This window comes from Propithecus coquereli, unplaced genomic scaffold (assembly GCF_000956105.1).
Source record: "Propithecus coquereli isolate 6110/MARCELLA unplaced genomic scaffold, Pcoq_1.0 Scaffold116, whole genome shotgun sequence".
NCBI lineage: Eukaryota > Metazoa > Chordata > Mammalia > Primates > Indriidae > Propithecus > Propithecus coquereli.
In genome coordinates, this window is record NW_012135636.1 from 386922 (window position 1) to 403987 (window position 17066).

A 17066-nucleotide genomic window follows, 5' to 3' on the forward strand; every position below is an offset into this window, starting at 1 on the left:
TGGACACCCACTAAAGGGAAACAAAATGTGATCATGTTTGTTGGATTACAAGGGAGTGGTAAAACAACAACATGTTCAAAGGTAAATTAAATTTAATTTTTAAAAAGTCATATAGAAGATATGTTTGTATAAATCAAGTTTTATTTTAAGGCCAGGCTTTATAATATTGTTGCTTTACAACTTTCTGTTACTTGATATGTTCATTATGTTTTTTGTAAGATAAGAAGAAAAAATCTCACAGTCTCTCGTGATTGCTTTTTGTAGGAATGGTAGACTTTTATATAACTATGCAATTTCTTTTATAAAAAGAAGACCATTCCTCTCCTTTAAGGATGTGAGTGTATGATTTTTGGAGCAGAGAATATGGAGTTTACTTTACCTCCTATGACTCAAGACTCCTTTTTCAGGTTCCCACCTAGCATAATATAGATCTTCATTTTGCATATCCTTATGCAAATTTTTAATGCATTATACCACCCCTTCCTCCAGAATTGGGTGCCTCGACATTGTTACCAGATTTTTTTCCATAAGCTCCACCTATGTTAGGGGTTTAAAAAAAAAAGAGGATTTTTTTTTTTTTTTTTTTGAGACAGGATCTCACTCTGTTGCCCGGGCTAGAGTGCTATAGTGTCAGCCTAGCTCACAGCAACCTCAAACTCCTGGGCTTAAGGGATCCAGCTGCCTCAGCCTCCTGAGTAGCTGGGACTATAGGCATGTGCCCCCGTGCCCGGCTAATTTTTTCTATATATTTTTAGTTGTCCAGCTAATTTCTTTCTATTTTTTTAGTAGAGACTGGGTCTCGCTCTTATTCAGGCTGGTCCTGAACTCCTGAGGTCAAACGATCCACCCGCCTCAGCCTCCCAGAGAGCTAGGATTACAGGCGTGAGCCACCGTGCCCAGCCAAAAAGAGGATTTTTTTAAAGAGGGTTTTGCTATTGTTTGTTTTCAATTAACATTAATACTGGTTAACATTTTTGACTATGATCATTTGCTGTTTGATCATTTTATATCCTTTGAATGCTATGGTATGAAAATTAGAATTTAAACTCTTCAGGAAATTTGCTATATTCACAAGTCTTTAATATTAGTTTCAGGAAAATTATGAGCAGATTTACTTTACTCCTTAAGTAAATAATAAAGATAAACAGAAGACACTATATGTATCATAATTTATTGTATTTTGTGATACTGTATTTTTTTAATCTTCCGTTTTCAGTTAGCATATTATTACCAGAGGAAAGGTTGGAAGACCTGTTTGATATGTGCAGACACATTCAGAGCAGGTAATGTGTCCAAATTTGAAAATTGCTTTCCGTAATCTTTATTTTCAAGTTAGAGGATTCATTTACTCTTTATCTCCTAGGGGCTTTTGACCAACTAAAACAGAATGCTACCAAAGCAAGAATTCCATTTTATGGAAGGTAAGTTACTGTTTTTATTTTGATACTTGTATGTCTTGTCTGACTTTTTTTTTTTTTTTTTTTTGAGACAGGATCTTGCTCTGTTGCCCAGGCAGAGCAGTGCAGTGGAGTGCAGTGGCTTGATCATAGCTTACTGTAACCTCAAACTCCTGGGCTCAAACGATCCTCCTGCCTCAGTCTCTTGAGTAGCTGGGACTCTGGGTGTGTGACACCATGCCTGGCTAATTTTTCTATTTTTTGTAGAGATGGGGTCTTGCTCTTCCTCAGGCTGGTTTCGAATTCCTGGCCCCAAGTGATCCTCTCACCTCTGCCTCCCAAAGTGCTGGCATCATAGGCATGAGCCACCGTGGCTGGCCTTGTCTTTTTGTGCTATCTGGTTACATTTTAGCATAATATATGGAACAAAGTGGGGGTATAATTAATAACTTATCTTTTATTGCTATTACATGACCTTTCTGATCCAGCCTATTAGATCAGAGTGGACATTGTTTAGTTCATGACTCTGCTTGTATTTATCATCCTGCCTGGCATGCTTTCCTACTTCCTTCTGCCTCTCTATTCCTATTGTTTCTTTTAAGACTTGTCTGAAGCATTCCACACTTAAATATACACAACACTGGTGAATTCCATACTGCTTCTTTAGTATATCATTTAAAAACGTTTGCATTAAATCATCCTAAAATGACTTAGAATCTCTAGTTATCTCAGAGATTGGTTACTGCTGTCTGTCACTTGATACATTGTTGTTCAGTTTTGTAGTACAGACTACATAACATGTAAGAATGATTAAAGAAGAGAGTCTAGCTTGAATTTAGAAGGACTTGTTTGAGAGACTTCTTATTTAGGACTTCTACTTTTTGGCTAGCCAAAAAAGCTAGTGAACTTTGGCTATGATATGTTCTTAATTTAAATTTTTTCCTTTCAGTCATTTTTTAATGATAATTTCTGACAGATAGATTAAAGAGTAATGTTAGAATTTTTTTTAGGATAAAAACCATTTCTAATATAGTTTTGTGTGTGTTGAGGGGAGGAGTTGATTTCTGGTAAAAACCAGAAAACCTGCTTGACAAATTCTGGAAGCAATAATATTTCTAATACAGTTTTTAATGTCAGGTGATAATAAAGTTATGTTTTTAGGTATCACAATTTGCAAATAACATAATTTAGTTGATAATTACTTGAATTACTGGCCAAATCTGGAGCATTACTTTTTAACCAGAATTCTCAGTGCCATTTAAATAATCTCTCCTTTACTCATGGAAATGTAAAAAACTTCTGGGAAGGAGGAAGGAAATAGGATTGGAGAAGGACTTGAGCTATATCTTTAATGTTAAAATTATAAATCTGGAATATACATTAACATAAGTAATTAGCATTTTTTAGACAGTAGATACAGTGCTGTTTGTTACAGTATTATCTGTCCCTTAAAGAAATAGTTTTAATAAAAAATTTTAAAGAGCTAGGTGTGTTGGTATGTGCCTATAAAAAAATTTTTTTTTAAAGAAAAAGTGAAAGCACCAATATTAACACTTTTTACTTTCCAATTGCCTGTTTTGAGCGTGTTCATTCATGCGTTTTTCAATGTCTGTGCAAATGAATGGACATTCAGAAACATGTATCATATATAGACATAGATTATTTTAAATTAAAATGGGATCTTTCAGTGCTTTATACCTTGATTACTGTAGTGGTGGTTATTGTAAGTTTGTCAAAACTCACCAAAATGAACACTTAAAATGGTACATTTTATTGTATGTAAATATACCACTGTAGAGTTCATTAAAATGGGATCGTAATAATTCTGGAATGGATACTAAAGTGTTTAAGGTAATTCTTTTTTATGACATAATTTATTCCACTGTATGCATGTATATAATTAACCAATCCCCTTCTTATGAACATCTTTGATCATATTTTTTTGCACATTTATAAATTTTACTTTAATTGCATATTTATCATATTTTGAAATGGTAATGCTAATCTCTGTCATTTTTTTCAACATTTTCTTGTCTTTTCTTATCTGCTTATTTTTCTAGATAAATTTTAGAATTCTTTATCAAGATCCAAAAAGAAAACTCTAAGATTTTAATTGGAATTACATTGAATCCCATTAATTTAGGGGAGAATTGACATCTTCACTATATATTTGTGTAGCTTCATTTAAGAACCTGTATCTTTTTTGTTAAAAATGTTTTATATCCTTTAGTAATTTTCTTCATTTAAGTCTAATACATATTCTTATTAAGTGTATTTGTATGTGAATTTTTGGTTCTTAATTTAGGGGAAAAGCAGGGTTTTTTTTTTAACATTATATATCTTTTCAGTTGACTACTGATCTGTATAAAAAATTGCCACTAATCAGAAGAATGCAAATTAGAATGTGATCTCATTTCTTGATTTTCACATTGCCAAAGATTTTTGTCAGAGATTGTGAAAATGTAGTAAAATAGGAATGAGATTAAACTTTCATGGAGGACATTTTTCTTTCAAAAGCCAAAAGCTTTAAATGGCATACTATTTGATCCAAATTCAGCTTGTAAGAGTGTGTTATAACAGTTTCAAAGAAACTACATTTATGTACTGTTTATATTGGCTATATTTTTAATACCAGGAAATTGGAAAAGCCTTAAATGTCGAATAATAGGGCATTTATTTAATAAATGATAGCGTAGCCATGTGATGGAATGCCATATAACCTAAAAGTTATATTTTATAAGAATATTTAATGGTTTTATAAAATATTTACATAAGGGTGTTAAGTGGAAAAGCAAGTATGAAACACTATGTAACATGAATTCAATTATTAAATTATTAAAGAAGAGGTAAAAAAAAAAATTTGAGGGAAGCGCCCTCATTCAGAAAAGACATGCAGCATACAGTGTTTTGTAATTGGAAAATTGGATAGTGCTTCATGCTGCTCTTCAAGTAGATTTCTATATTTAATACTTATTAAATTTTGTTCTTCTAAATTGAAATTGTGAAATTTTGGCTTTTTCAGAATAAAGGTAGACTAACAATTTCCAAATTGAGAATATTCGGAAGTTTTGCTGTTGTGGTTGTTGTTAAATCATTTGTCCATGTTAAATAGCTATACAGAAATGGATCCTGTTATCATTGCTTCTGAAGGAGTGGAGAAATTCAAAAATGAAAATTTTGAAATTATTATTGTTGATACAAGTGGCCGCCACAAACAAGAAGACTCTTTGTTTGAAGAAATGCTTCAAGTTGCTAATGCTATAGTAAGTAGCTTTGAATGTAATGCCATTTTTAGGCTTTGCTTAATTTAATTATAAAACCTAATTGCGTATATGATCAATATAAATTACTCCTTTCCAATATAAATTACTCCTTACAGGAAAGTAATTTATTTCTGTTTGGGACACCTGTATCTGTGTGGTAAGGTCTTACTTTTGTCATTTCTGGTCTCCTTAAATATGAAATTTTCATGAGTAAGTATCAAAAAAATAATTTCCTTTCTCACTTAATCATCTTATTAATATGTATAAGAAAAACATGGGCCGGGTGTGGTGGCTTACGCCTGCAATCCTCCCACTTTCGGGAGCCGAGGCAAGAGAATCACTTGAGGCCAGGAGTTTGAGGTTGTACTCAGCTAAGGTGACACTACTGTACTCTAGCCTGGGCAACAGTAAGACACTGTCTCAAAAAAAAAAAAAAGCATAAAAAATTAAGAATTTAGTATCTATTGAATTTCCTTTCTGTGAATTAAATTCATTTGGAAGCATTTGTTATACTTTAGATGAATTTTGGAAGTTTTTCAAAATGAAGCACTTAAAAATATTAATCATCATTTAATATCTCTTTAAAATTGTGATGGAAATAAGGGAGAAGGAGCAGTTTATAGCTTATTTTCAGGAAATATTAGGAACCCAGTTTAGTTATTCAGGTGTTGGCAGTAATTCTTCGGTTGGTGGTTAATGCTAATAAGTTTCTTTTTAGTTATGCTGTTACTTTGACTAAGTTGAGCCGATATAAGGGAAATAGTCTCAGTCTGTTTTGTGCATTTTGGTTTCAGTATACATTCTTCTACTTTATATTTTTTCTAATTTGCTTTTGCTATTCCTTTGCATAGAATGCCATTCTTTCAGAATAACTTTTTTCTTTATTTAGGACTCAGCTCAGATGTTAGGTCCAGAGAGACCTTCTCTGACTACCTTATCAAAAGATGCCTCCCCCACCTCACACTGATATTCTGGATCCCATTTTATTTGTCATACATCTGAAATGTTTATTTACCTATTATTTGTCTCTTCTGACTAGAAGTTTCATGAGGACAAGGATTTTCTTATTTACCTCTTTGTCTTCAGGACCCGGATGGTACCTAATAATACATAGTACTCCCTCAACAAATATTTATTGATTGAATAATTATTTATAGTAAACGTTGTTTTATAGTTTCTAATGATAACATTTACTTAAGATCAGTAAAAATATATATTTTTCTGTTTAAATTTTCTAGCAACCTGATAACATTGTTTATGTAATGGATGCCTCCATTGGTCAGGCTTGTGAAGCCCAGGCTAAGGCTTTTAAAGATAAAGTAGATGTAGCCTCAGTAATAGTGACAAAACTTGATGGTCATGCAAAAGGAGGTGGTGCACTCAGTGCGTAAGTACCATTAATGTCCTATGTCTTGGGGTTATATGGGGAGTGTGTGTGTATTTATGGCTTTCTTATTGATTATTTAAAATATATTCCAACAGTGGACCTAATAATGGTTTATAAAAGAAGTTTAAATAGAAGCAGAATTTTGGAGCCTCCCCGATATAGTTCTCTGTTAACTAGTGAAAAGAAACTTGAGCTTTGTACCTTTGTCTAATTAGGTTCGAAGGTAGATTCCTTTTGAATTCCAGATTTGCTGGAAATTTGTGAGGTTTTTTTGAAGTTATTTTATATCTTCTTTTTCTTTGCAGGGTTGCTGCCACAAAAAGTCCAATCATTTTCATTGGTACAGGGGAACATATAGATGACTTTGAACCTTTCAAAACACAGCCTTTCATCAGCAAACTTCTTGGTATGTACAGTGGTGGGGATCCAGAAAATAATCTCTGAGAAATAGTATGGATCTTTAGGACACATTGGGATTTTAATCTTGCTGTCACTAACTAATTTAGGAAGATCATTTCTTTCTATGACTTATCTTTTTCACCTCTAAAATAGGGATGATGGTTATTTGTTTTCTGTGGTTAGAGCGGTAAAATGAGATATTTGATGGAAAGTTCTTTGGAAAAGTTTTAGAGAACAGTACAAAAATATGTGGTTGTAGTAACAGCAGTTGTAATGGCAGTAAAACTTTGGTAATGACTGAAGGTGGTATACTTAGAGAGAATGGAATTTAGAGTTAAGCCCCGGGCTGGAGTCCCTGCTTTGTCACTTCTTTGCTGCTGCTTAACCTCCATAGCTTCAGTTTTTTTTTTTTTTTGAGACAGAGTCTCACTTTGTTGCCCAGGCTAGAGTGAGTGCCGTGGCGTCAGCCTAGCTCACAGCAACCTCAGACTCCTGGGCTCAAGCAATCCTACTGCCTCAGCCTCCTGAGTAGCTGGGACTACAGGCATGCGCCACCATGCCCGGCTAATTTTTTTCTATATATTTTAGTTGTCCAATTAATTTCTTTCTATTTTTGGTAGAGATGGGGTCTCGCTCTTGCTCAGGCTGGTCTCTAACTCCTGAACTCAAACAATCCGCCCGCCTCGGCCTCCCAGAGTGCTAGGATTACAGGCGTGAGCCACCGCGCCTAGCCAGCTTCAGTTTTTTTTTATCTGTAAAGTGTAGTAAGAATACTTAACCTGCCTACTTCACAAGGTTATTATATGTATGAATGTGTTTTGTATAACATAAAGCAGAGTATGGTATTAGTTGTTAATTTTTCTTTTTGGGGTCCTACAGGTATGGGTGACATTGAAGGACTGATAGATAAAGTCAACGAGTTGAAGTTGGATGACAATGAAGCACTTATAGAGAAGTTGAAACATGGTATATGAGTGGCAAAAAAGCATTTAATCTCAGATGTCTTCCCTTGATTTCTTTTTGATAAAGCTACTATTAATTTGTTTGAAATGATAGTATCTATTATTAGCATCAATTCGTCAAATGTTTATTATTTCAGATGATTTATATGCAAATCATTTTAAATCTCAGACATCTGAGCAGTTACAGAATCAAGTGTTTTTATTTTTTTCTCATAACCAAATTGTCTTAAGATTAAAATCAAGGCTTTCATTGGGTTCCTTAAAGTAAAATAGGTTAAAAGTAAGTTAGAACATATTCTTCTAACCTATTTACTTTCTTATACATTTTATATATTTTATAAAATATGTAAAAAGAAATTTAAAAGGATGAGATTAAATACACACAAACATTTTTTTCACTCCTCATGAAAGAACACTCCTAAAGAGAAGTATATCACTGTGATTAAGAGCTCAGGTTCTTAAATATAACATACTTGTATTTGTATCTCTGATCTGTTTTTTAGCTGTGTGTAACTTTTTCAAATTACTTAGCCTCAATTTCTACATCTGTAAAAAGTAGGTAATACTAACTGCTTCATATGGTCCTGAAAATTACATTAGCTGATACTTGTAAAGTGTCCAACACATCATAAGCACTCAATGTATGTTATTATTGACCATTTCAGTTTTTCTCAAAATGATCTTTTCCATTAATTCCCATGGCAACTATTCTCCCTTTGCTCCTCGTCACTCATCTTGTCAGATACTTGTGTCTTTGTCTTTCTCTTAAATGTTGATGTTTTTCAGGGATCCTCCTAAGCCATCTTCTTTGTCTGGAACTTCAAAGTCATATTCATATCTGCATGTTTATTAGACTATTCTGAGATGTTCCATGGACACCTCAAATTAAACATATCCTTATCTTCCCATCCCAACCTTCCACCCCACTGTTACCATCAATAAATATTAACATCATTCGTTTTGTTGCTGGAATCAGAAACTTGGGTGTCATTATTGATTCTTATTTTTTCCTCACTCTGCCCACCCCTTTCCTCGTCAGTCAGTTAATTCTAGTGATTCTACCTGCTAAGTATCTCTGTTCTATTCCCTTCTCTTCAGCTTCCCTGCAACTGTGGAAGTATACCTCTTGCTTGCTTAGATTGCTTATTGTAAATCTTTTAACAGATCTTTCAGCTTCTGGACTCTTCCCCTTTTGTCTTTTTTTTTTTTAATACTGTAGCCAAAATGCTCTTTTTTTTTTTTGAGACAGAGTCTCACTCTGTTGCCCGGGCTAGAGTGCCATGGCATCAGCCTAGCTCACAGCAACCTCAAACTCCTGGGCTCAAGCAATCCTACTGCCTCAGTCTCCCAAGTAGTTGGGACTACAGGCATGTACTACCATGCCTGGCTAATTTTTTCTATATATTTTTAGTTGTCCAGCTAATTTCTTTCTATTTTTTCAGTAGAGACGGGGTCTCACTCTTGCTCAGGCTGGTCTCGAACTCCTGAGCTCAAACGATCCACCTGCCTTGGCCTCCCAGAGTGTTAGGATTACAGGTGTGAGCCACCGTGCCTGGCCTCAAAATGCTCTTTTAAAGTTGCAAATCTGATCCCATTACTGCCCTTCTTAAAATTCTTCATTAACTTCCCATTGCCCTTAGAATATTTTAAATGATTTTATCATCTAGCCCATATCGTCCACATCATGTTTTGGCACTGTTGTTCTTAGCATTCTATGTGTCAGCCATGCTGAACAACCTTTTTTTTTTTTTTTTTTTTTAATTTTTAGATTTTAATTTTTATTTATTTATTTTTTTTTTTGAGATAGGGTCTCACTGTGTTGCCGGGGCCAGAGTGCAGTGACATCATCATAGCTCACTGCGACCTCCAATGCCTGGCCTCAAGTGATCTTCCTGCCTTGGCCTTCCAAAGTGCTGGGATTACAGGCATGAGCCACTGCACCAGCCTGTTTCTTTAATGTACATTGTTGTCTCTCACCTCTGGGCTGTTGCCTTTTTGGTCCTTCTACCTGATAGACACATCCTCTCATCCTACTGTGTCTACCATCCTCTTCCTTGGCCAGGGTAGCTAACTCCTACTTGTACTTCAGATGTCTCCTTAAATGTCCTTTTTCAGGGACATTTTACCTGATCCCTAGACTAAATTGGAACCTTCTAATATATGTTTCTGTCACATCCTACAATTAATTGTTATATTATTCATCATAATTATTTGATGTCTGTCTTCCCTGCTTGGAGGTAAAAGTAGCGTTCATATCTGTGCTCTTTATCTTTTGTGTTCACAGTACCTAGCACAGTGTCTGGCACATAGTAGGTTTTCAGTAAATATTTAGTGAATGAATGAGTTTTATCCTTCATTGCCTGATTCTTTCCATCTGCCTTTCTCTATCTTGAGTAACCCTAGCACTGTTTCTATTGCTACTACAAAGCTGGGTAGTATATTCCTAGTCTGTCTACTTTCTGACTCCCGGCTCTCCTTACATCTCTGCTTTTTTTTCTTTCTGCTTTTAATATTCTAAGGTCACCCATTTCTAAGGTCACCAAGGGTCTCCTTATTTCCAGAGGTAGTAAGCTTTCTCATGTTCATTGGTTCCTAATATTTGACAATGTTACCTGTCTTTTTTATTTTTAAATTCACTTGAGTTCCATGACAGTGGATTTCTTATATTATCATAGCTTTAATTATCATTTCCATATAAATGGCCAAATATGTATTTCAGCCTTAGTCTTCTCTTCCACTGTTTAATTCTGCATTTCTTGTTGCTTGCTGTAACAATTCTTTTAAAATTTTACTGACATTTCAAAGTCAGAATGCCTGAAACCAAATACCTCTTCTTTTTTATCTTTCCCCTTTGCTTTGTTCCCCACCCATTTTTAAAATGAGGTTAATTTACATACAGTGAAATGCACTGACTTCCTGAAAATACCATTCCATCTTTTATTTATTTTTTTTTTGAGGCTGGGTCTCACTCTGTGTCCCAAGCTGGAGTGCAGTGGCATTATCATCATCATAGCTCACTGCAACCTCAAGCTCCTGGGCTCTAGTGATCCTCCTGCCTCAGCCTCCTAAGTAGTTGGAACTACAGGTGTGGGCCACCATACCCAGTTAATTTTTAAATTTTTTGTAGGAACGTTGCCCAGACTCTATTCCATCTTTTTTGACAAATACATAGTAACCCCCATCCCATCAAGAAACAGAACATTTCCATTACTCTAGAAAGTTTGCTCATGCCCCTTCCTAGTAATGCTTTCATATCATAGAAATCTTACAGTATGTCCTTTTTCTTTCTGTTTCTTTGACTAAGCATAGTATTTTTGATATTCATTCATATAGTTGTATGTATTTATCATTTGTTCTTTTTATTGTTGAGTAGTCTACATTCTATCCATTCTCCTGTTCATGGACAGCTAAGTTGTTTAAGAAACTCCAAATCTTCTAAAGTGTTTTTGCTATTTTACATTCTTACCAGCAATATATGGAAGTTCTACTTACTCTACATTCTCTTTAATTTTTGGTATTGTCAGGCTTCTTACTTTTAGTTATCCTAGTGGGTATAGTTTGTGTGCTTTGTTTTCAGGTTTCTTATATATTTGTATATGTCTGTCTTCTCTGATAGAATATAAACTTCTCTAGAATAGGATCTGTCCACATGTCTGGATATTCTTCACAGCACTCATTCTGTCATTGCACTTAGTAGTGAATATTGATTAATTGGTTATTTTATAATTGTGCTTCAAGATGAATTCATGATTAAGGAAAAGATTAATTTTATTGAATAGAAATGTACATTCTCTAATATATTTGAATCATTTATAATTGTTTTTCAGGTCAGTTTACATTGCGAGACATGTATGAACAATTTCAAAATATCATGAAAATGGGCCCCTTCAGTCAGATCTTGGTTAGTTATCCTTAAAAGTTTCTTTATACCTTATTTTGTTTTTCATTAAAATTTCTAGGCCTGGCGTGGTGACTCACGCCTGTAGTCCTAGCACTCTGGGAGGCCGAGGTGGGTGGATCGTTTTTAGTAGAGATGGGGGTCTCGCTCTTGCTCAAGCTGGTCTTGAACTCCTGACCTTGAGTGATCCACCCGCCTCGGCCTCCCAGAGTGCTAGGATTACAGGCGTGAGCCACCGCGCCCGGCCTTAATTATTTTTAATATTTGGGTAAAAATTGATATTTTAAGACTTAGTGTCAGTATTAAAGCCAGTAGCTAAATTGGGGACATTCTGAACGATTAGTCTTCAACTGTTACTGACTTAATCTTTAAATCTGTTTTAGGGCATGATCCCTGGTTTTGGAACAGATTTTATGAGCAAAGGAAATGAACAGGAGTCAATGGCAAGGTTAAAGAAATTAATGACGATAATGGATAGTATGAATGATCAAGGTAAGATGGTAGATTATTTGACTCAGGGGACAATGTTTTGAATAACAGCAAGGTGAGAGTTTCACTTTGTTCTGTGGACAAGATGGGGAAAATTTATGTGGAAAAATTATTTTTAGGTAGATGTGTAGTAGCTTGAAAGCACTTATGCAAAGGATTATGATTACTGGATTGACTTCATCATTGAGAGAAATGTCTAGTACAGTGTTTCTCCAAATGATTTACAAGGGAAGAACACTATTCATGATGTGGACAGAAATAAAAGGGGAAATCTGTAGTCAGGTTTGTGGGAACGCAGGTTTAAAAAGTTAAATACGTTTATTTACTGAAAGTCTTCAGAGCTTTAATATGCTAACATACATTGGGAAACTGTAACATATTATACATTGGTTTACTGCCCTGTCTCTGTAATCCTATACAGGCATATGTCAAAGATATTGTGGGTTTTATTCCAGACCACTGCAATAAAGGGAATATCATAATAAAGCGAGTCACACGATTTGTTTTCTATTGTATGTAAACTAGAAATATATATTTATAATATATATAATATATTTATGGTATATATCCTATAGTCTATTAAGTGTGCAGTAGCATTACACCTAAAAAACAATGTACATACCTTAATTAAAAAATACTTTGTTGCTAAAAATACATCTGAGCTTTCAGTGAGTCAAATCTTTTTTACTGGTGGAGGGTCCTGCCTCCATGTAGATGGCTGCTGACTGTTCAGGGTGGTGGTTGCTGAAGGTTAGGGTGGCTGTGGCAATTTCTTAAAGTAAGGCAATGAAGTTTGCAACATCAATTAACTCTTCCTTTCACAAAAGAGTTCTCTGTAGCGTGTGACACTGTTTGATAGCATTTTACCCATAGTAGAACTTCTTTCAAAATTGGAGTCAATCTCTCAGACTCTACCACTGCTTAATCAATTGTTTATGTAATATTCTAAATCCTTTGTTGTCATTTTAGCAATGTTCACAATATCTTCACCAGGAATAGATTCTATTTCAAGAAACTATTTTCTTTGCTCATCTGTAAGAAGCAACTTCTCATCAAGTTTTACCATGAGATTGAGTCACATCTTCAGGCTCCACTTCTTCTGAGGGACTCCTCTGTAGGCAGGCTCCACTTCTAATTCTAGTTCTGTTGCTGTTTCCACCACATCTGCAGTTAGTTCCTCCCCTGAAATCTTCAACCCCTCCAGATCGTCCATGAGGGTTGCAATAAACATCTTCCAAATTTCTGTTAATGTTGATATTTTGACTTTCCCCTATAAATCACAGATATTCTTAGTGTAACCTAGAATGGTGAATCCTTTCCAGATGGTTTTAAAAACATTTTTATTAAGCCTACGACACCTGGCATTCCCAGGCAGTCTCCTATCCAAGTACCAACTAGGCCCAGCTTTGCTTAGCTTTGGAGATCAGATGAGATCAGGCCCATTGAGGGTGGTATGACCATAGACTGTGGAAGATTTTCATTGGATTTTGCCAGATCCATCAGAGGAATCACTGTCTGTGGCAGACACAATGTTATGAAATGTATTTTTTAAATAAGATGACTTGAAAGTTGAAATAACTCCTTGATCCATGGGCTGCAGAATGGATCTTGTATTAGCAGACACGAAAACATTAATCTCCTTGTATATCTCTATCAGAGCTTTTGGTTGACGAGGTGCATTGTCAATGAGCAGTAATACTTTGAAAGGGATCTCTTTCTGAGCGTAGGTCTCAACAGTTGGCTTAAAATATTCAGTAAACCATGCTGTAAACAGCTGTGCTGTCTGTTGTTCTATTGACAGAGCACAGGCAGAGTAGATTTCACATAATTCTTAAGGGCTCTAGGATTTTTGGAATGGTAAATGAGCATTGGCTTCAACCTAAAGTGACCACTTGCATCGGCCCCTGACAAGAAAGTCAGCCTGTCCTTTGAAGCTTTGAAGCCGGGCATTGATTTCTCTGTAGCTGTGAAAGTCTAAGATGACATGTTCTTCCACTAGAAAGCTCTTTTGTCTCCATTGAAAATCTGTTGTTTAGTGTAGCCACCTTCATCAATGGTCTTATAGGTCTTCTGGATAATATGCTGCAGCTTCTGCGTCAGCACTTGCTGCTTCACCTTGTACTTTTATGTTACGGAGATGGTGTCTTTCCTTAAACCTCTTGAACCAACCTCTGCTAGCTTCTAACTTTTCTTCTGCAGCTTCCTCACCTCTCTCAGCCTTCATAGAATTGAAGAGAGTTCAGGCCTTGCACTGGATTAGGCTTTGGTTTAAGGGAATGTGGATGGTTTGATCTTCTATCGAGACCACTAAAACTTTCTCCATACCAGCAATAAGGTCGTTTCATTTTCTTATCATTTGTGTGTTCATTAGAGTAGCATTTTTAATTTCCTTCAAGAACTTTTCCTATGCATTCATAAGTTGGCTAACTGCTACAAAAGGCCTACTTTCTCCCTATCTTGGCTTTTGATATACCTTCCTCAGTAAGCTTAATCATTCATAGCAAGATTTAAAGTGGGAGACATGCGACTCTTCCTTTTCCTTGAACATCTAGAGGCCATTGTAGGGTTATGAATTGGCCTAATTTCAATATTTTCATGTCTCAAGGAATAGGGAGGATCAAGGGGGAAAGAGAAAAAGAGAAGGGGCAACAGCCACCAAAGGAGGAAGAGAGAAGGGGGAACGGCTGGTCGGTGGAGCAGTCAGAACACATTTATTGACTACATTTGTTGTCTTATATGGGCAGGGTTCATGGTGTCCCAAAACAATTACAGTAGTAACATCAAAGATCACTAATCACAGATCACCATAACAGATATAATAATAATAGAAAAGTTTGAAATACTGTGAGAATTACCAAAATGTGACACAGAGGCACAAAGTGAGCACATGCTGTTGGAAAATTAATGCTGATAGACTTGCCTGACAAAAGGTTGCCACAAACCTTCAATTTGTAAAAAACGCAGTATCTGTGAAGCACAGTGAAATTTGGTATGCCTGTATTATCACCACCTCTTGTATTTCAGGTCTTGTACCTGGTTTTCAGCATTACTAGTCCCACAATCCCTTTGTTTTTTTTTTTCCTTAGTTTTTTAGCACCCTTTCTCATTCCACCCAATAGGTATGTTGAACATTTATCACCGTTTTTTAGGCCTTCTACTCTACGGCTTTCCCAACTTGACCTCTGACCTCATTTACAAAGAAAATTTGGGGTTGAATTCCCTCAACCTTTGACTAATTTACCTGCCAGATTGTGACAAGCACAAACCATTTTATCCTCTTCATACTTTTTCAAGGACCTCTATCAATAAAATTCTTTCCTTTAGCTGCAGTCTCTCCTTATCTACTGATTTTTTTTCTTCATTAGCATATGAACATTCTTAAGTTTACATTTTCTTGTCCTTACCTTTCCCCCTAGCTTTTACTCTGTTTCTGTTTTTAGTCAGGCTTCATAAAAGAACCATTTATATTCTTCTCAAACCACTGAAATCTGACCTCTGTCCCCACCATTACTCTGAAGCAGATCACACAAAGGCCTCCAATAACTTCCTACTGATCTTCTCCAGTGGATACTATTCAGTCTTTTTCTTAATGTTTATAATATTGGATGTTGTTAATCACCTTTTTTCTTGGTTTCCATTATTCCATCTTCCCACTTTTAACTTTACCTTTCTGTTTACTCCTGCTCAGTCTCCTTCACTGGTTGCCTTCTTCAGCCCACCTCCTAAATAGAATATGTGCTACAGAGTTCTGTTCTCAGCCAGTGTTTATCATTCTCTTCATTTTCTTTGAATAATTCAACCATATATGTGCTATATCTACTACCTGATTTATTGTTTATTTTTTGTAGTTCTCTATCTCTTTCCTGAGCTCCAGGCTTTCACAGTAACCCAAGTAAGATTTTGTCATGTTGACAGCATATAGTTGGGTTATTTTTTTTAATTTATTTTGATAATCTCTGTCTTTTAACTGGTATATTATTGACAGGTTAAGATTTAGTTCTGCCGTTTTAAAAATTTGTTTCTGGTTGTTCCCGCTGATCTTCTGTTTCCTTTTCTACTTTCCTGTGAGTTACTTGAATATTATTAGTATTTCATTTTAATTTACTTATAGTGTTTTTGAGTATATGTTTTTTAATAGTTTTCTTATTGGTTATTCTAGGTATTATAATATAAATACATACTTAATTTATGACAGCCTACATGTGTCAGTATTTTACCAGTTAAACTGGAATGTAGAAACCTTAACATCACCTTAGATTTAGTGAGTCCTACTTCCTAAATATTTCTCATATCTTCCCTGTTCTGTTTGATCTGTCTTCCTCAATGCCACCAGAATGGTCTTTCTCAGAATAATAATCCTGGGGTCAGACTCTTTCAGTGGCTTTTTATTGTCTTCATGATGAATTCCAAACTCCTAAGTCTGGCATGTAAGTTGTTACGATCTTGTCTTTACCTAACTTTGTAGCCTCTTAGCTCTCATTTATGCTTAGTTCCTTCTATATAAAACTTACTTTATTTATTCGAGTAATCCATGTTTTGTTTCCTAGAATATCTTTTGCTCCTTTGTCTTTGCTTAACTCATAGTTGTCCTTCACAACTACCCAGTTAAAGGGAGACCACCAGCTAAGAGCCTTTCCTGACTTCCTTTCTTCTTTAAATTAAGTCCCTTTCCACTCTCTGTCATATTCCTTGCCATGATATGTTGTTACTAGTTTACCTTCTTTCTCTCATTTGATTTGAACTCTTGGAAGTAATAAGATACATACTTCCTAAATATTTTCTAATGAAGACAATGGCTTAAAAGCTGCATCTTTGAAATAGATTTAGAGGTTTTAATTGACTAAGTTTATTATGAGATTATATCTTTATATTACATTGGTAATCAGACTTCATCTGAATTTCAGTTCACTTCTGGACAATATACTTACTTAGAGGGTATAGACAAATTAGAAGATGTATTAGGAAATTAGGGTGGTAAATGGGGCTCTAAACCATGTTATAAGAGGAACAGTTGGATATTTGTCACCTAGAGAAAATTCACAAGAGACATGGTGGCTCTTAAGTATTTGAAAGCCTTATTTTTATTTTTATTTTTTTTTTTTGAGACAGAGTCTCAGTCTTTTGCCTGGGCTAGAGTGCCGTGGCGTCAGCCTAGCTCACAGCAACCTCAAACTCCTGCCTGGGCTCAAGCAATCCTCTTGCCTCAGCCTCCTGAGTAGCTGGGACTACAGGCATGCGCCACCATGCCCAGCTAATTTTTTCTATATATTT

The 17066-nt window shown here is 35.4% G+C and overlaps 1 protein-coding gene across 1 annotated transcript in view; it reads left to right on the forward strand.

Annotated features, from left to right (window-relative positions):
• The window catches only part of SRP54 (signal recognition particle 54kDa), a 41188-nt gene that overhangs the window by 17242 nt on the left and 6880 nt on the right, over positions 1-17066 (forward strand). The window contains exons 6-14 of the mRNA XM_012658187.1: positions 1-81; positions 1217-1283; positions 1364-1421; positions 4510-4660; positions 5899-6047; positions 6353-6453; positions 7326-7412; positions 11236-11309; positions 11690-11798. The exon at positions 1-81 is cut by the window's left edge and continues 1 nt beyond it. Coding sequence (XP_012513641.1) covers positions 1-81; positions 1217-1283; positions 1364-1421; positions 4510-4660; positions 5899-6047; positions 6353-6453; positions 7326-7412; positions 11236-11309; positions 11690-11798 — 877 coding nt within the window. The remainder of the gene's footprint in view (positions 82-1216; positions 1284-1363; positions 1422-4509; positions 4661-5898; positions 6048-6352; positions 6454-7325; positions 7413-11235; positions 11310-11689; positions 11799-17066) is intronic.